Source organism: Gymnoscopelus braueri, assembly GCF_963280865.1.
Source record: "Gymnoscopelus braueri genome assembly, chromosome: 4".
Taxonomy (NCBI): Eukaryota; Metazoa; Chordata; class Actinopteri; order Myctophiformes; family Myctophidae; genus Gymnoscopelus; species Gymnoscopelus braueri.
The window spans coordinates 40,794,616-40,815,519 of record NC_137605.1 but is presented as its reverse complement, the minus strand read 5'-3'; the positions used below and the strand labels follow the sequence as shown (position 1 = coordinate 40,815,519).

At 41.8% G+C, this 20,904-nt stretch overlaps 1 protein-coding gene across 1 annotated transcript in view; it reads left to right on the top strand.

The window, feature by feature from the left end:
* The window catches only part of snrka (SNF related kinase a), a 62,562-nt gene that overhangs the window by 33,723 nt on the left and 7,935 nt on the right, over positions 1-20,904 (top strand). Inside the window, exons 3-4 of the mRNA XM_080425342.1 lie at positions 447-588; positions 10,957-11,169. Coding sequence (XP_080281468.1) covers positions 447-588; positions 10,957-11,169 — 355 coding nt within the window. The remainder of the gene's footprint in view (positions 1-446; positions 589-10,956; positions 11,170-20,904) is intronic.

Below are 20,904 nucleotides of genomic sequence, written 5' to 3'. Positions count from 1 at the left end.
GGTTCACTGTCACTCACTGTGTCTCTCTTTCTGTCTCTTGTCAGCTCTGTTTTGCTCTCCCCCAGTCCTCTCATCTGCAAACCAGCCCTGATCTACATTCTAAACTAACACAGCCGACGCATGAGCTCTCCTATGTCATGTGAAAGTCAGATTCACATTGGAACTATAACTTACAGTACATAAGCCTGTACATTAAATCTATCTATCTTTTTTATACTTGCAGTTGCAATGTATAATTAATTTTATAATTGTGTGTATGTGGGAGTCACAGTTACAGTATGAGTTCAGAAGTCTTATGGCCTGAGGACAGAACCTATCCCTGAGCCTGCTGGATCTCTGAGCTCAGCATCTGCTGCCTCTGGCATGATGCCATCTGGTATGTGTACTGGAGATACTGAACTATAACCAATGCTTAATGTCATTCTTTCCTTTTCTCTATGTTTCAGATATCTGGAGTCTGGGAGTGATCCTGTTCATGTTGGTATGTGGTCAGCCACCCTTCCAGGAGGCCAATGATAGCGAGACCCTGACGATGATTATGGATTGTAAATACACCGTACCTGCCCACGTCTCCAATGCCTGCAAAGAGTAAGTTTCTCTTCTGCTCTCCGTCAAAATGTAGTCTAGTTGTATTGTTTGACAAGCCTCCTAGGTCACAACGTACACTGAATCCAGTCCGCAAGTAAAGCAGGCAAATGTAGCTCCACAGCCATAGAAAATGACAAACTCGCCATGCTGTCATGTTTCAAAATTAGAAATTACTTAAGTTTCATTCCTTTTTTCACGTTTTATTTTTATGTACTTATATTACCTAGCTTTGCAGGCTTTACCACTGTAAAAAATCACAGAGTGTCCATGCCTCTGTCCGCCCTAAACTGGATTAAGATAAATGACAGAGAAATATGACCAACTGACATAGCGTGGGTTATTGAATTCGAGTTAGCTTAAAAAGCACACATGCCTTGTTACATTGAAGGGTCCACTGTTGTTAGTAGTGTGAAGGGATAATGACTTCCTTACTTACTTGGATGAAAACAAAACAACAAAAGATCCCATTTTCATCAGAATAAACAAACTTTCTTGGTATTCAAAATGCTTTTTCAAAATTATTCAATGGGATTTGAACAGGTTTCATCAGCAGCTGAGCCTCTGACAGAAGCGGCGCTACAATTACTTGACATAGTTGAGAAAGCCCATTCTCGCTGCACATGGAGGTATTTCTGGACACTGAAATAGACTCTTATCTCCTCTCATTCAGAGGAGAGATCTGACTAGTACATTGAAGCGCTAAGCAAAGATTACTCTGAATCTGATGGGCTTGATTTCAACACAGAAAGGCATTTGAGCATCACCGGGCTTTCGTCTTATATTTTTTGCCATTTCACTCCTGAATGCATTGGCTGTGCACCAATTATCCCTGTTCATGATTCTCGCACCTGCGTCCCCTGGTGTTACTGAGCTCTGTCTTGCAATTCTCTCAGTATTTGCTATCAGAGAGACAGTTCAGCTAGCCTAGGTTTAATCAACAATTTACATACAGCATAGGGGTGCAGCGCAGTGCTTTATTTAGCCTACGTTTCTGTGTTGGGAACGAGAGACATGCAAGGTGTGATGAGAGTACTGATAGGAGAAATGAAAGATGTCTATGGGGGTGTCACATGGGGTGGAAGTGATTATACAGTGGCAGTGGTGGAAAGTAACTTACATTTGTACATTTTCTTAAGTACTGTACTTGAGTACAATTTTGAGGTACAATTTTAAGCCCTATTTTATACATAGGCTATTTGAAAATAGCTGATCTACAAGCTCACACGTTGCGACAGACGTTGCGATGCGTGAGCATGTATCATCGTGAGCTTGTAGATCTGCTATTTTCAAACATTTTAGTACTTTTATTTTTGGTCCTTTTAAGTATATTTTGATGCCAATACTTTTGTACTTTTACTCAAGTAAATTTTGAATACCGGACTTTTACTTGTAAGAGTATTTCTCCATTGCAGTATTGATGCTTTTACTTAACTTTTTCCACCACTGTGAAGTGGGTTGGCAGAGTTTCATTCGCTTGAAGTGTGAAGTGGCTTGTACCGTTAAACCCCATGTGGGTTTAACATGGGAATGAACTGAAGAAGCTATGTGGGTTTAACATGGGAATGAACTGAAGAAGCTATGTGGGTTTAACATGGGAATGAACGGAAGAAGCTATGTGGGTTTAACATGGGAATGAACTGAAAAAGCTACGTAATGTGGGTTATCATTAACCTGACACCGTCAAATGGAAGAAAGCTTGCGACACACATTTTGTTTCACAGCGTACTTGCATCTGAGACTCCGGGCGCAGAATCGATGACAGACAGTTTTTCTTTTTTTCAAGCTACTAGGCAGGTGATTGGATGATCCCGCCCCTAGCAGCCGCTGATTGGTTCGGACACGCAGTGTTCGGCCATCTCTACTCCCTTCGCAATCCCAGACCTCCCTGAAATCAAATGCAAATGAGATTTCCGGAGGGAGGGGGTTTATCAGGCTAGGTTATCATGGGAATGAACTGAAGAAGATATGTGGGTTTAACATGGGAATGAACTGAAGAAGCTATGTGGGTTTAACATGGGAATGAACTGAAGAAGCTAAGTAATGTGGGTTATCATGGGAATGAACTGAAGAAGATATGTGGGTTTAACATGGGAATGAACTGAAGACCAAGAAATGGCACAGCAACTCTAAAGACCTATATTGGAAGGTCCGGATGCTACTAGGGAAATTCATTGAGAAGTTTTGTGTGGCAATGTTATTTATCAGATACATTTGGTCTGATGTGGAAAGCAAGACGCCTACATACAAAGACCCATCTATGAATTTAATTGGCAAGAAGGAGGCTAGCCGTCTAACAGCCTGTGTACGTGTTTTTCACATACTGTATGTTTAATACTTTTTTAAATATTAAACTTTTGCATTTTTGTAACTTTATTTTACTACTACTTATGATGGGAAGCAAGGAGAGGGAGAGACATGCACTGATGGATCTTTAGTAAGGATTCTGACTCCCATACTCCCAAGGATACGGCTTTGTTAGTACAAAATACCACATGATTCATCCACCAAGACACCTCCCTCCTGGTGTTGAATGGAGGATATTTCAAGCTCATAGCCTGCGGCTCCTGTGTGATTTTCCAGTGGTCGTTGATGAACTGAAACTCTTAACGGGAGCAGAACATAATACCAGAGCTTAGATAATCCAAAGAAGCTGTTAATCCCTTTTTCAGTTGGCTGAGACAGGATGAGGACAAACGAGAGGTTGTTGTTCTTCTCACACTGGTTTAGTACAGTAGGCATGCTAACACTTGTTGAGATCGTCCTCATGATGTAATGAAACCAGAAAGCTGGAATGTACCTTCAAGGATTGGTTGTAAAATTACACACACACACACACAAAAAGGATGGGGATGTCAGTCATTCCATAAAAAAAAACTACTGGCTGGATTGTCATGGATTTTGCTGTGCAACTTCATGAACCCCAGAGGATGGCCCATACTATCTTTAGCACTGTGATTCTAACCTGTGGGCCGTGAGGATAATGCAAATATATTTTATTGTAAGATTTTATTGACATTCTAACACTAACCCATTAAGACCGGGAAAGTCATTTTTGATTTTAACCACTTGAACCATTATTTTATACTTTGGCTATTCAAAATTAGCAGATATACATGAGCTTGTAGATCTGCTATTTAAAGAATATATACATATTCAAAGATTTACACAAATATTCATATTTTTTTTAATTATTTTAGTCTAGATTGGCTTCCGCCATCGTTTCGGGCTCTTGTCTAGACCAGGGTTATAGGGCTTGCTCTCTTCCTCCAAATTCAGCTTTCTCTTCCCTCTTCCCACCTCCCTCATCCTCCCCCTGTACCATCTTGATTGCGTCTATGGACAGATTGGATAGAAGGCGAGGACCGCATCAACAGCGTGGCCACTACTAGAACTTGTTGTCTCCTCTGTGACTGACTTCTGGCTAATTGGAGCTGGAACAGTTGAGGCTGTCTGCCTCCGTATGGTTAGAGCTGTGACATGGAAAGCAGCACAGGGGGAATGGGAGACAAACATTGACACAGACCGTGTGTATGTGTGTGTGTGTGTGTGTGTGTGAGAGCGGGAGAGAGAGAACATGTAGCAAAGCCTGGTTTGTGTGATGTTGAGAGATTGGAAAAAGACATGACCGGGTAAAGATGAGAGGGAAGGAATGAGAACAGAAGAGAGTACAATAAGAGAAGTGTGTGCTTGGTCTCTCCGTCTACTCCTTCCTTCACGTCCGTCTCCCCTCTTGTTCTCTTGACCCAGAAGGGAGCCTGGCTGGTAGCTCCAGACAGGAGTTGATGCAATAGTGGAGAAATGAGGATACTAGAGATGAGTTTATAAGCGTCACTGTGTTCGATATTCTACTGTAGACATGAAATATTATAGATTTTAAAGCAAGGACTATAACAGAAAAAAACTCCCGCACACTGTCTTCAAATGCAAAAATTCACTTTAATTGTTTACCTTTGAAAACCGTGTGCAGGAGTTTATTTCTGTTGCGTTTTGGGCCTCTGTTTGGTCTTCTCCTATACGCACCTGTTTTTGTAGGTGTGCAAAAGACTTGCTTTTCAAAGCAAGAACTATGACATATTAGTATTGTAACTGACTATAGTTTAATAAGAGTAAAACCAAGGCTTTATAATGCAACAATATCGTCTCATTTGCTGTTTTAAAAATGTACTTTGCAGTCAAAGTTATTCTCTTCTGGGACAAATAATTGTCTGCATTGTAAGAGATGTATTTGAAGTTGTCACAAAAATGTCATTGTATGATTCCTAGATCGTAATACTTGAAATACTCAACTGTTAAATTTGTAGATGCAGATTATGTCAACTTGCAACATTGTTTTTGTCGAATCGATGCAAACCCGCACCATCTGATTATTTAGTTGCGCTTCATATTTATTATTTGTGCTACGGAGTTTATGAACATACTAACCTTACTGTACTTACTGTCTAGAAGTACTGTCCACATTTTCATTTCATAATCAATAAGAGCCGAGGATGGACAATGAAATGCAGTCCATTGAAGACCTCTGAACGTCATGCTTCTAGCCTTCTACCTACCTGTACATCTCATTCTTTAGCTTTTAGCGCTTTTATTAAACGTGAGTTAACCTCGGTTAACCCACGTTCAAGTCTATCTTCGAGAGAAACTTGTTCTTCCATAATAAACCACCTTTGCCCTGACGTTTGTGTCAGCTCATCTCAAATGACACTGAAGCAGGTTTGACATTTAAAGATGATGTCTGACACTTAATTAGTGAGTGTGTTCAATGAAGATGGGTTGTATGGTGGCTCTGCTGGTCCCCTGTTGACTTGGTTATAAGCAGGTACTGTGTTAATTGGCTGGTGCTTGACCTTTCTCTGTGTTCTAACCTGCCCTTTGACAGAGAGGGAAACAGAGATGCCAAAGTGCCATAGGGTGAGTAACTGCTATGTGCTGACCCTTGAACTTGCGTGTGTAAACAAAGGAAAGGACATGACATATTTTCTTCTAACGACTTTGGTCAATCGCTCCCTTCCCCTGTCTCAGCTGCGCCCGCTGCCGTCTCCACTCTGTGTCACACTGTCGTGGTCAGGTCACGGTCATGCTTATGCCTGGGTTGGGCACCTGGGCTCAGTGGCGGCCTTTGCTATGTCTTTTTTGTGCATATTTTTCTGCATATGGGGGGGCCCCCATATTAGCTCTTGAAACGGCTATCACTAAGGGATATCCAGTGACAATCGTCCAGGGGCGTGGACATTGACAAAACTCGTTGGAAGAACCGCAGTCGCATGCAGGACAGGAATTTACTCTACTATGGAGATGAAGTGGAGTGACAGAGCTCACCCTGTTAGCGTTGGGACTCTGGCTATGTCAGTGGATTGGTCTGTCCGTCTGTCCATACATTTTGGTCCTAGACAACATCTCAGAAATTACTGGCTGGATTGCTGTGGAATTTCCTGTGCACCTTCCTGCTCCTAGAGAGGGACCTATACTAATGTTGGTGATCTCATGGCCTTTCCTCTTGTGCCAGCATTAGCTCAGGCCCAGAATGTCCACAATCCACACATGAGGCTTAATACCTCATGGGCAGATTGCCATGATGACACTTACTGAGCAAACTGTTTCCTAGAGGATAAACCCTACTGATACTGGTGACCCTATGGGCTTTCCTTTAGTGCAGTGGTTCTCAAAGTCGAGTCCATACCCTCAGGGGGTTCCACGGGGCCCAAGCAAAATGATTGATAGTTGGGAATCAACTCGCATTTCGAACATTGCTGGCGCACAATAACCAACCTGACCTGGTTGGTTTTTGTAGTTTTTCTAGTTATTGATCTCTTTCTCTTCCCCTTGCCCCCCCCCTTCTTCTTCCTCCCTTTCTCTTTTTATGAAAATGACAAAAACGATGGAGGTTGCACAAAAACTGTGATCCCATGGCCTTTACTCTAGTGCCTTCTTCCCTCTGTGGCGGTGTTGCCGTTTTCCCCCACTCTAAGCTACTCTAGTGAGTGTGGTGCTCTAAGGATGGCAATAATGACTGGTTCAAAGTAACCAAATTTGGTGTAAGGAGCAGCAGGGCTTTTAGACTCTTAGTCATGTTTTTTATTGTATTCTAGGTCAATTCGACATTAGGCCTTGATTTGATAATTAGGGTTATGTCAGGTCTTTAGTCTCAATGTCTTGAAGCCAGTGTGGGTTTGATCCTCGGTAGCGTACAAAAACAGACTCCTTTCAGTTCTCCCTTTGGGTCTGCAGTCCCTCTCTCTAGATAAGAAATCCCCACTTGGGCCACAGTCCTATTCTCTAACTGCCCTTTCTGCCAAGTCAGTGGATTAACACAATCTCCTCATTAAAATATTCTGTGTGTGTGTGTGTGTCGAGCTATATTAAAGAGCCTGACCAATGCCAGATCTTTGGGCATTGGTCAGGATCCCAATTTTTGAGCGTCCTAGACCACTGATTAAAGATATTTATTACGATATTTATTTCAAAACGTGCAAAAAAATCTAATCACTTTGAAAAACAATTTGAGCAAGGTTTTTAAAATTGACCATTCAAAATGAAAATAAAATTGACAATTCATAAATAGCCAGTCTATCTTCTATTTTTGAATATCTTTTAAAGCCTTTCACCTATAATGACATGCCAAAAATCGGGACGGCAGGTGGAAAGTCGTAAACAATTGAGACAAATCAGCTGCATAATTGCAGATACCTACCGATGTTGTCAAAAAGTCAAATAATGGCCGATATATCGGCCAGACCTATGGCTCTGGATCTACTATATTTCTTGTCTCTTGCTGTGCGTGCGCACAAGTGTGTGTGTGTGTGTGTGCACACGTTTCATTCTGTTCTCTATGCCCCATTGATTTGACTCACCAAAACGCATTTACATGCTTTAATTAATTATTCACCAGCTCATTTTTACATTTTACAACCCCCTCCTTCTCCGTCTCGTCCCTCTGCGTCCTCTCTTGTTTATTTTTGTCATCCATGAATCCATATTTCCAGGGATTAGACTTGGAGGATTTGTTTGTTCTTTTCCGTTCGTTGCCTCTGCTGTTCTCACAGTGTGACGTGAGTGTGTGGCTCAGAACGCCAGTCACATGATCATCATCCAGTCGCACGGGAACGCTCTGCGGTGTACTTCCAGCCCCGTTTCCTGCAATTACTGTACGATGGCCTGGAATGCCCAACACGCAAACGCACGCAGACACACACATAAACAGACAGACAAGCATATCATACACACGCACAGATGTGGCCGAGCCTGGGTTTGATTAGTTTGTGGGCTGGTGTGTCTTCATTCAAGGTTCCTGTCATGTTGTCATCCAGGGTGTATGGTTGTGTGTTCTGACAGTTTTCAGACCAGCCACGTCTTGTTGAAGCCAGTTATTTTTATGCCTGCGCTGTGTCGACAGCCATGGCAGGCATTGTGTTTTCAGGGTGTCTGTACGTCCCGTTCTCATGAACGTGAGATTATTGGCGTACATGTGGCATAAACATACACCTGGACTCGAGGATGAACTGATTTTTGTTTGGAGGTCAAGGTCACTGTGCTCACACAACACGTTTCTTTATTAACATTTTGCGCTTCTAGATTGGCTATTTTCACTATTGTAGAAAAATGGGTGCTGTCTGTGGGTTTTATAAATATTAAACTAATGAAAGGTATTAACAAGAGCTTGTGACTAGATAATAACTACATTTGATCCATTGGAACACATGTTCTATTTTTCCATTTCCTGAAATGTAACGGTTTTTTTTACATACTGTACAAGATTATATACAACAATATGAGTCAGTACAGACACGGATGTAAACTGCAACTGGTTAGCGGAGGCGTACAACCACAATGCAGTATTTCAAATTTCCTTTTGTGCTGCAGACATTTCACCGTTGGATACGTGAACGGATGTCTGAGGATCTGAATTCCTGTCTCGTGTTCATTTTCACATGTACACACACTGTCTCTTGTGTTTGGGAACACTGCTATCCTGAGACCTATATTTCTCTCTCACACACACACACACACACACACACACACACACACACACACACACACACACACACACACACACACACACACACACACACAACATCCTCCTCCTTGTGTGAAGTACCAGCTGTTGCGTTGGTAAAGTGGGTTTCTCTCTGTTGTCAGATGTAATGGAACCACCAAGGTCTACACAGGAAAAATCCTCCACTCTGAATGGGTGAAAATGGACCCAACCCTTTTTGGTCCATTTTCACCCTGCCTGCACTGAGGATCTTACTGTGTATACAGTATACTGTACCATTTTCCTCTCGTCTCTCCATGGACAGAGATGGAGAACCATGTTGAGAAAGGGTTATAACTTATTTGCATGCACATATAGGAGTACTGTGATGTGTTGTACTCTATACCAACACTCAGGATTTTACAGTGTACAGTAATGGAGTAGGTTCAGCACACAACTCATCACATTACACTTATGTGACACATGTCTGTCAGTTAGACCATCGTTAGGTTTCAACTTGCTCAAAGTCAACTGGTCTATTCGTGCCTGTCTACACACGTCTGGTGCTGGTGCTGGTATGTGCGAGCATCTGCACGTGCGTGCAAGTGTGTAAATGCCCTGGCATGCACGTGTGTCTATGTGTGGTTATGAAACCGACATGGAAATGCTCTGTTATCAGCGAGCTGGCAGTGTGTGTGTGCAGATAGATTGTATATTACCCCTACTGTTGCTACAGCTGCACTGCTGGTGGTAGTGGTCCATAGGGAGTGTAGCTAACTCTGACTAATCCCCAACATGACTGACAGAGAGCCCTGGCCTTGCTCTGCCTTGTCTGTAGCCACGGGGGCTTGGGGGTTGTGAAGTCTGTCCCACTCTTGAGTCTGGCCCGGGGGGGATTAGAAAGTGTTGGAAAACTAGATTCTGTTGAACTGAGATGAGGGAAAGTGCATTGGCTTGGTTACTGTGAGAGCACTGCCCCTCCAGACTCTTATAAAGGGTTCTGCAGACGTATATGTGTGTGTGTGTGTGTGTGTGTGTGTGTGGGGGGGTGGTTGGATAGGACGGGTACGCGTCGGTTCCTGTGCGTGCTTGTGTGTGTCTGTCGGAACCCGAAGTCTGCTGCTGAGTGGGAGTGCTTAAGATGTTTCTCAAATTGAGTAAATTCATTCTAGCCGTGGCATCCAGGGAGGCTAATTAAAACACACCGGGACACGGTACACCCCATTGTGAATCCAGGGTCATAGTCAGAAATGCTGTAGTACAGGATAGCTTCAAGTCTTATGAGAAGTCACTGACCGGCCCATCTGTCGCATAGTAAATGTGACTAATCTTCACTGTTAGGATTTTGTCTCCACTTCATGCCTGTTTAGTTTTTTTTATCTGGCAGATATCACATATTTTTGCAGACAACCCTCTGTGCTTTTTATAGTATTAATTTTAGCCCTCTTACCAGATTTCACTTCCCACCAAATCCTATTAAATTGCAATCTCCGTTTGAAGCGGTTCCATTTGCATGAGGAATTCAGGCTGTTAGCCAGTGGCCAGCCACAGTTCCACAACAATAGTCCTGTCAAAGAAGTAAGCCTATGCCTTGTGCTGGTTTCCTACCACTCGTATACTTATCCTATCACTCTTTATTTTGATGATTCATCTCTTAAGTGGTATACAGAGCTACTGTGCTTAAGGAATATGTTCCCATTGAGGTATAGTGTTTTTTATGATTAAATATCCAAAGAGAACTTTGAAACTAAATTTAGAAACTAACAGCCTTTTTCTGGAGCCACAACTGAGAGAGTAAAACTAAAAAGGATTCCCAAGTAGCACTGGTACACATACTGTACTTACTGAGGAAACACTGAGGCACTGATGTGACAAGGCTACAGGAAATGATGTAGGAGGGAAATAAAACACTATTCACTTTGTGAGTTGTACAAAATGGGTATGAGGAATAGCACTGGGATGTGTCATTCACAATCACTTTGGTCTTAAAATATTGCTGTTTATCATTCCCTCTGCCAAGTCTGTGAATATGTTGATCCATATGCTGACTGTATATGAAATATGTCTGCTTGCTTGCCTTAAAGTACTTCTTTCTCTTCAGAAGCAAGTCCTGGTCTAGAGCATATGCTGCCATGTTGTTGACTGATCTGACTGGACAATTGACATGTAGGGAAAATATGACTTATTTTCTTTTTTTCTCTCTCTCCCTTTTTCAACATTGTTCCACACCTCATCCCTTGTTACCTCCCCTTTCTCTCTCTCTCTCTCTGCTCATCACTCAATCCTTTCTTCTCCCCTCTCCTGCCATCTCCTCTCCATCATTCTTCATCTCCCCCACTCCTCCATCCTCTCCCCATCGTTCTTCACTTCCCCCACTTTCCACTCCCGTCTCCATCCAGCCTGATAGACCGCATGCTCCAGAGGGACCCCAAGCGACGAGCGTCCCTGGAGGAGATCGAGAGCCATGCGTGGCTCCAGGGGGTGGACCCCTCTCCTGCCACCAAGTACAGCACGCCACTCGTCTCCCACAAGAACCTGTCGGAGGAGGAGCACAACAGCATTATTCAGCGCATGGTGCTGGGCGACATCGCCGACCGAGAGGCCATCGTGGAGTAAGTTGACTGCTGATGCCGCATTCATGCATACAAGCATACAAGCACACACACACACGCACACAAAATACCATCTAGGGTGTGGTTGGCTGCGGTGGTCACAGTGAAGCGCGCATGAGCTATGCACAGACATAGGTGTGCATGTTAACAACGAGCCTTTCCCTGACACACATGGTTCTGATGTTTAATGCAACCTCAATGTTGGGCGTGTGCCTGCAGCACACAGATGCTGATCAAGATGTTTCAGACAACTATCTACAAATGTTATACATGCACAGTACACACACACACACACACACACACACACGTTATCAAATGCATGCATGAAGCTGGATGGCAATCAAAGAGGATATAGTGGAGTGTGTATGTGTTGATTTAGCTAAACCATTTACATGTTACTTCTTTGAGAGGCTTGTCCGTAGCGTACGTAGGTGCGGATCTGTACTATTACAGTGATGGCAATCTCCCTCATGCTCTCCCTTTTGAAATCCAGCCAAACTGGTTCTCTCTTTCTCTCTCTCTCTCTCTCTGCTGACCTGTTATAATCTGTATTACATGCCATAAGAGAGCTGCCAGCAGGCCAGGAAACGTCTTCAATCATTGACCACATTGTCACATGTACAGTATTATAAAAAACATGACTTTCATTAGCTTAAGAGGCTAAATCAAATTTTTGGAATAGAATAGCAGTGATGCGTGGTTACCTGCTAAAGTGACTGGCAGAGAAGACAAAACTACCAGTCATAGCTAAAATGTAATTTTCCCAGTACATTTGTGACATTGAAAGTAGAGCAGATTACAAGGTACTGAGAAAGCGGTGGGTCTTTTTAAGTAAAGTATAAAAAAACGACAACATTTTGCTTGTATTGGTGCATTTTTACATTCATGGCCAGACCTCTATGACATGATGCAACTCCAGTTAACCCATTAAAACCGGGAACAGATCTGTGTAACCACTTAAACCATTATTTTATACTTTGGCTGTTAAAAAATAGCAGATATACAAGCTCCGAGGGCCGCGCTATGAGCTTTTAGATCTGCTATTTTTTGGGGGGAAATGTGTACAAATCTTTGAATATATATACATATTTTAAAGCAAACATATTTTTTACTCAAATCTTTGCTTCTGGGGTCCCTGGAACAACATATTTTCAGATGGGGGGGGGGGGGGGGGGGTCCGCGGCCAAATACATATAATTTTGGGGATCCTTGACGTGAAAATGTTTGAGAACCACTATATAGCAACATGCGTTTTTCAGAAAACTGTTAGGATTTAGAAGACATTTTGTAGAATCAGAACCTCAGGCCTTAATGTGTTAAGGAATACTGCTAAAATATGCCCCGTCTTGTCCTTACAGCAACTGGAGCAAATCATCCACTTTGTTCTTGTATAAACCAAGATTCTGATGCTCGGTTCCAATTAGTTTCCTGCTACTAACCAAGACTTCCCAGTGATCTCATGTCACACCAGTTCTGGCTGCTCTGCTTTGGCTTCCAATCAAGGAAGGATCGCATTTAAAATGTATCTAATTGCATAATATCGTTGCTACTGTCGGGCAAGAAACCTTGTCTCTCAAATGTTCAACATAATCATGTCGGGTGGAAACCTCATATGTCCAAAACTGTTACTTTTCACGATTTCAAATTCAAAAGTAGCAGATCTACAAGCTCAAAACGCGGCGCTTCGCGCCACGTTTCGAGCCGCGTTTCGAGCTTGTGGATCTGCTGCTTTTGATGCTTTCGTGTGATCAAGTATTGGGCAGTAATTTACGAAAAAACACAAAAAGGAAAACTCTGGAGACAAGAGATTTCTATCCGACAGCGCCCAATGTCGTCATACAAGAGTATTATGCAAAAGTAGCCGGTCTACAAGCTCACGATGTGTCGCGATGCAACGCATTGTGAACTTGTAAATCTGCGATTTTCACTATCTCAGATATTTTATTTTTGTAAGTGTGTATTGAACCAATGAAAAGTATAAACAAGAGCCTGTGACTAAATAACTACATTGGATCCATTTGAGCACAGATTCCTTTCTTTCCATGTCCTGAAGTACCGTAACAGTTCTGGGCATCCAGCCGTCATCTACAGTATACTGTGTAGTTGCTTTGCACAACTCTGGCACATCCTACATCAGATCAGTGAATTGCTGATCACTTTATAAACTAGTTAGGTTCTCTGAGCAACATTTGAGGTGACCGTGCATTTGCTGTCCTAGCTCCTTGGTTATGGAACAGTCTCCCCCTGTGGGTCAAGTCAGCAAAATCTGCAGTGTGTGTTAAATCACGTATTAAGCCCTATTTTCTTGCTAAGGTGCCTTTTTGAGATTTTGATTGTTCTGTTTTTAATTTGTCCCCATCTACGTTTGTGTTTTTACTTACTGTAGCACTTTGTATCTCATTTTTCGAAAATGTCACGTAGGCCACTTACAGTATTTACAATTTAGGCATTTAGCAGACGCTCTTAATCCAGAGCGACTTGCAATAAGCAAGGTCAACACAAGGTAATACATCAAATGCATTGAAATAGTAATCTAGGATCATAGGTAAACCTAGAACCTATCATCAGTGAATGCTCAAATGAGTTAATTAAATTGTTCATCATTTTTAAGCTGCATGTATGCTGTTAATATAATGATTGAATGTATTAAAAATTGTCCACAGTTCAACACTCTTAATGAAGGAGTAGTAGAATCATGTTGTGCTTTAGAAATGGATGATGAATCTGTTAATTTGGCTGGCTGGACCAAGCAGGGCCAGCCCTAGAGACGGACATGTCTTTGACTGATTCAGTCAGTCAGTCACTGAGTGATGAAGTTACGGCAACGGTCTAGCCCAGTGGTTCTCAACCAGTGGTCCTTGAGGGGATTCCAGGTGGTCCCCAGTTAAATGATGGAGAGTTTGTAACCAAATGGACCCTTATAGATCTTTAACTTTTGAGAGCGTAAAATGAAACCAGTTCATTTGGTTTCATTTTACACTCTCAAGAGTTAAATTATTGTTAAACATCAGCATTACTTAATTTACAGGAAGTCTACACAATTAGAGAAGGTAGAAGAATTGTTATTTTTGATCAACATTTCCCTGTTATCTCTCCTAATGGTACCACATCAATACAGCATGGAATTGTGGACAAAATCTTATCCAACAATAGCAAAATATTCTAAGTCTTTGGTCTGAGAGTCGGGTCCGTGGCTCAAATACTGAATAAATAATGGACCTTGATGTGAATAAGGTTGAAAACCACTGGTCTAGCCAATCGAAGAGCAATCATCCCTCCGGGCTATGTGATATAGTCTGACCTTGGTTGGCCTAGCAACTAAATAGGCAATCACTGATCAAATCCCTCGAGTATGGTGGAGTACAGCCTTGTTTATGTTAGTGGTGGGCGGGCGGCAGTGGCTCAGGTGGAAGAGCGGCCGTCTTGGAATCACAAGGTTCACGGTTCGATCCCCGGCTCCTCCTGGCTGCATGTCGAAGTGTCCTTGAGCCAGACACTAACCGCTCCAGGTTTAGTGCCTTGCATGATTTCCTCTGTCGTCGGTGTGTGAATGTTTGTGTGAATGAGTGAACGTGAAATACATTGTAACGTGCTTTAGTGGTTTAGCAGTGGTTCTCAAACTTTTTCATGTCAAGGACCCCCAAAATGTTATGCATTTGGCTGCAGACCCCCATCTCCAAAATATTTTGTGCCCGGGATTTTTCAAAAATAGCCAAAGTATAAAATAATGGTTAAAGTGGTTAAAATCTAAAATGACAGATGCTTTCCCGGTCTTAATGGGTTAGCTGACTGACATTGGGGGCCTCTGGTGTTTTGGTTGAGAAATGCACAGCTGAAGACATTTGATTTGGTGGGTCTACAATATCATCTTCCTATATTAAAATTGGCTAATGGGAGGGGGGGCAGGCGGACCTCACTCAGACATAACCATAAACAAACCCGATACGCCCATATATAAGTGTCACTATGACTCGGACATAACCATAAACAAACCCGATACGCCCATAGTCACTATGACTCGGACATAACCATAAACAGACCCGATGTACTCATATATAGGCATGTTACTATGACTCGGACTTAACCATAAACAAACCCGATAAGCATACAGTGTATGGAGACCCGGGTTGTCCAGGGCCACAGATTCAACCGCTGTACCCATATATAGTCATGTGCAATCCCAATTGGCCACAATTTCTAGCCTAGCCTTATTATTTACAGAAGTAAAAGAAACGCAGAGATAGGAACAGAAAGTGTACATCGTCACATTCAACAAGCATTTGTTTTTACTTGCAGCCTTCAGTCTCTGTTGTTACCTACAGGGCTGTAGGAACATCTGTGTTGCTGCTGGAGAGAGACAAACACATTGCCCTTAACCCACTCATTCCGGGAACGCATCTGTCATTTTAGATTAATTTCTTTGGCTATTAAAAAATGGTAGATATAGAAGCTAATAGCGCGGCACTGAGGGTCGTGCTGTGAGGTTGTAGATCTGCTTTTTCTTTTGACAAATCGTGAAAAGTTGTGCAAATCTTTGAATATATATTTTTTAACATGTGTAAATTATTTTGTTCCAGGGACCCCCAGAAGCAAAGATTTGAGTTACAAATGTTCGCTTTAAAAAAATATATACATTCAAAGATTTGCACACATTTTCATGATTCATGATATACAAGCTCATAGCGCTTGTAGATCTGCTATTTTTGAATAGCCAAAGAAATCTGAAATGACATGTGTTTCCGGATTGAATGGGTTAATGGTTAGACCACATACAGTGCTATGCCTGCTTTGTCTTGTTCCTTCATCCTCCTCATGGGATCCTGTGATACAAGACATGACATCCCATTGCTTCCTACACACTAATGGAGGTCATGTTTGTGTGCGTTGTGTGTATGCTTGTACTGTGTAATGTCTGCCTACACTCGTGTGTGTGTCGCGCACACACACACACACACACACACACAGAAGCTATGATCATACTTGTGTAATCCCATGAGACGGTACTAGAGTGCTAAACTGTGCATTTGTATCTCTTTACAAGCTAGGCTTTGAGCATTGAGCATCAATCATTGATGGGATGTGTGAAGTACATGAATTGGTTGTGCTATATTCTGTCTGAATCGTCATGCTGTAGCTGTATTATATTCTACATGGTGTACTACAATAAAAAATTATATATTTATAGGTCACACATCCAATAAGACATGGATGAAATTGTATTTTGTATAAGTATTTGAAGAAAAAAAAAGTACATATGCTGATATATTGTATCCACAACCTACCAGATGGCTGTCTCTCACATGCATAGTTGAAACCTAATGTTTCAAATCGGACTGTAGGGTCGGTCCATCCATCCATTGACAAAATGACTACACTTTTACATTTTGTGTTTTTAGAAATGCCTATTCACTTAACCCATTAAGACCGGGAAAAGCATCTGTCATTTTTTGATTTTAACTACTTTAACCATTATTTTATACTTTGGCTATTAAAAAATAGCAGATATACAAGCTCATATGAGCTTGTAGATCGGCAACATTTTTGCAAATCTTTGAATATATATATATATATATATTTTTTAAAGCGAACATTTTAACTAAAATCTTTGCTTCTGGGGATTCAACAAAATGTCTTCTAAATCCTAACCGTTTCTTTTTTTTAAGTTATGTTTCTATATCAGTAATCTCTCAAGAACAGATCCATCTCTGCGCTTGAATCTGTCGGTAGCCGTGTTGACAACCCGTGCACATTGGCTACAAGTGGGGCGTGCCATCAGATCAGGAAGCAGGCCGCGCTTTACCCAATCAAATGTAGTGGGCGGGATTTACGTGTGTGCAGCTCGTTCCCCACTGGAAACAAACCGAAACTCATTTAACAATAGCGTCCTCGGAGCCGAGAAAACCACGGAAAGTTAGTAACATTTTAACTTGCTATTTCATCATAGAAACAAGTGGGCTTATAACCAAAACGATCTATGTTCTTTGGGAGAAATGGTGTTAGTGTTTCGTGGAGAAATATTGTTAGTGGGAATGAAAACATAGTCGCACCACCGGAAGTGAAAGGCTGAAGGCAGCCAAAACCCCGGTTTCCCTGAGCACGGGTCCTCCGTACAGCTCCTCCCAGAGCCAAATGAATAAGTGAAAAACAGCAGAGGGCGCTGTTTTTCCTTTTTATTTGACGATGGGTTCCCAGATTGCTATATCAGTGGTTCAATTTGATTCAAAAATGCTTTAAAAATAAATATATATATTCAAAGATATAAAAAATGTCACGGTTTTAAAAAAATAGCAGATCTACAAGCTTGTTGCGCGGCACTCTGTGCCTCGCTATGAGCTTGTAGATCTGCTATTTTTGAATGGCCAAAGAAATCTAAAATGACACACGGATGCGTTCCCGGTCCGGTCTTAATGGGTTACGGTAATTTTTAAAATGACCTGTCTCTTTGGACACAGACAAAATGTGCGGGTGCAAAAACAGAAACAGTTTTTGGAGTGCATAGTGCCTACTGTACATGGTGCCTAATAGACTATAAACAAATGCATAACACTGTCCTCCTGTGTATGCAACTGTTGGCATCAGTCCTGAGTTGATTGGTTTGTTCTCTATTATACAGCTGAGCACTAATCCCACTTGCTGCTTAGGGAGTCTGTTTTTTCTTTTCCCGTAGAGTTCGCAGATCACATCAGGGTCACATGAATCAGGATGCCATGATTAAATACTTGAAGATAATTGAATCTATTGGGATGAGCTACTTGAAGATAATACAGCCCTTTAAGCCCTGCATGTTAGGCTGTTGAGAGATTGTAGTTAACTTTTGAGGGAAGAATATTAATGCATGTCAGGTTTGAAGTTGGGATGGGTCCGAATATTCGAATACCGGTAATCGTTTTTAGGATAAAAATCTAATATTCTTTTCTTTTTTCTTTAAAGAATATTTTATATTTTCTTTAATTCAATTTTAATTTAGGGGGCGTGGTCGAATATTAAAATCGTTATTAATAGAATTATAGTAATTGAATTTCATTTTGGTCACTTTTACACATCCCTAGTTTGAAGATATTTTTACCCCGATTAATTCTGGGGGGGGAGCCAAAAATAGCCGCTCTAAAGCTCGCAACGCGTCATGTTTCGAGCTTGTAAATCAGCTATTTTTGGCGAAGACTTTTGGGGTAGACAGAAAAAAAAGCGGTCCAAGTACAGAGCCATCTTAGGTCCAGTTTACAAAGTTTAGAGGCTTTAAGTGTTCCAGAAGACATAGAGAAATTGTTGGGAGGCAGTGGTTCAGGGGGTAGACGCCGGACCATCTTGGAATCGGAAGGTTCCTGGTTAGATATCCGGCCTCTCCTGGCTGCGTGTCCAAGTATTCTTGAGCAAGACACTGAAATCGTAACTGCCCCCGATGAGCTGTCTGCTATCGGTGTGTGAATGTGTGTGCTTATGGGTGAATGTAATGCACATTGTGTAAAGAGCTTTGGAGAAAGGCGCTATATACATTTACCAATTGCCATTTTGTTACTATACATCATGATAATATAGACATAATGGTTTAATACAGCAGAGGAGGTGTATCAATTAAAGCTGTTAAACACACGGGAGAGACTGTTGCTTGGATACAGCAGGGATATGTAATTAGTTTTTCCTTTTTTGTAGGAGCGCTCTTCTCCTTGGCATGTTGTTACACTGCGTACAGCTTCATTGCTGGTCGTTGGATGCCGTGCGTTGGGTAACTGGATGAATGGCCAATGATGAAGTGATCTCCATAGGATGGCTGTGGCCTGTGGGCAGGGTTGGGTTCCCAATTCCAATGTTTAATCCATTAAGACTGGGAACGCATGTGTCATTTTACGATTTATTTGGCTATTCAAAAATAGCAGATGTACAAGCTCATAGCATGGCACAGAGTGCCGCACTATGAGCTTGTAGATATACTATTTTTTTTTGTAAATGTATTTGAGTACTGTATATATAAATATGTGTGTGTGTGTGTTAAAGCAAACATTTTCAATTCTGATCTGTGCATCTGGGGGTCCCTGGGACGACATATTTTGAAATGGGGGTCTGCAGCCAAATACATATCATTTTGGGGGTCATTGACATGGAAAGGTTGGAGCACCACTGATATAGCAACATACTGTTAGGATTTAGAAATAATTTTTAGATATGCATTTGGCCGTGGACCGACCCCCATCTGAAAATGTTTTTTTCCAGGGACCCCCAGAAGCAAAGATTTGAGTTACAAATGTTCGCCAAAGAAATCTAAATATTACACGGATGCGTTCCCGGTCTTTATGGCTTAAGCTTGCTTGGTTGTCGTGATATTATTTTGGTGGAATCTAGACTCAAAGAGCATCACAGACCCCAAAATGTAGTGGTTAGATAATTAGACCACTGAAATGTTATTACACTGCCTTGTCTGACATCAGTGTATTAGACAGACCCTACTGTGGGCATGGCACATATTATTGGGTTACATAACAGCATTATAGTGCCCCTCCCCCCATGTGCCATCTAACTCAATGATTCTCAACCTGTGGGCCGTGAGGATAATCGCAAGAAGTGGGCCCCCAAATAATTGGCAAAACACTAAGATTCTATTGATTTGATATCAAAGCATTTATGTAAAAAAAACCTTCATGGTATGTTTTCTTCAAAATCTTGAAAAACTACTTTTCATTGCAATAAATGGGAACTTAAAGGATATTGATCCAAGCCAGAACAAAACTTTTTCATTAAAATAACATGCTCTGAAAATGCACATCTTTTAAGTGGTCAGATGGGTGTGTCAGCCGTGAATGCTTTTGAGATTTTCAAGTGGGCCCTGACCCAGAAAAGGTTGAGGACCAATGATCTAAACTAAAATAGTTTCCTCCTTCCACGTTGCTGTTGTTGTGTTCCTCTATGCATGGTGTTGTGACACCTGCTCTGCTACTGGTATGGGTTTCCTCCTATGGGTTTTGGTTGTAGTGGTTCAGGAGCCGTTTTATCAGAGAGCCTGCCCAGAATTTTGAATTTTGAAAACTTATCGTTTGATTCTCACTGCACTGACATTTTATACATGTTATCGTGTTTCTTTTTATTCTGTAGCTGATTTGATTCCATTCCGTTAAGCTTTATTTTAATTACTTTGTAACCTTGTTTTGATCAGTTATTATTATTAAAAGAGGATGTGACAGGGACCCACCTTTGGTATTATAATGAACAACTAGCATGACATAATACCAAGGTGAGAGCAGTGGTTTTCCTCACTGTAAAGGTTTTTAAGACGCTATATATCTAGCTATCTGGCCGCCCTTTGCCTGGTGAAACATGCCTCCCATGATGCAATGTTTTTCTTCTACGGTGGGGAAACCCTCCGTGGTGTTATGATAGTTCTCTTGTTGCATTGGCATTTTCTCAGAGATCTGGAGATCAACTATTACCACCACATCGCAGCCACATAACATCAGTGTTGTTCCGCGATGTTAAGAGCGCAGTCATTGTGACATTTAGTTGTTTCACTCGCGTGGCTCCCTTGAGACCAACGAGCTACGACCGCATCACACAGCCCCACACTATGTGTCACATTCTGTGGTGCTGGTGACAGTAATTATAACATTCAGTAGCCCAAGTCTTGTGTCGTTCCCTGGAAGAATGACCCTCTGCACAGCCAACTATCTCTGATCATTTCCTAAAACAATTTATTTCTCTCTGTATTTCACCATTTCTTTAACCACTTTAATGCTGGCATGCTGGCAA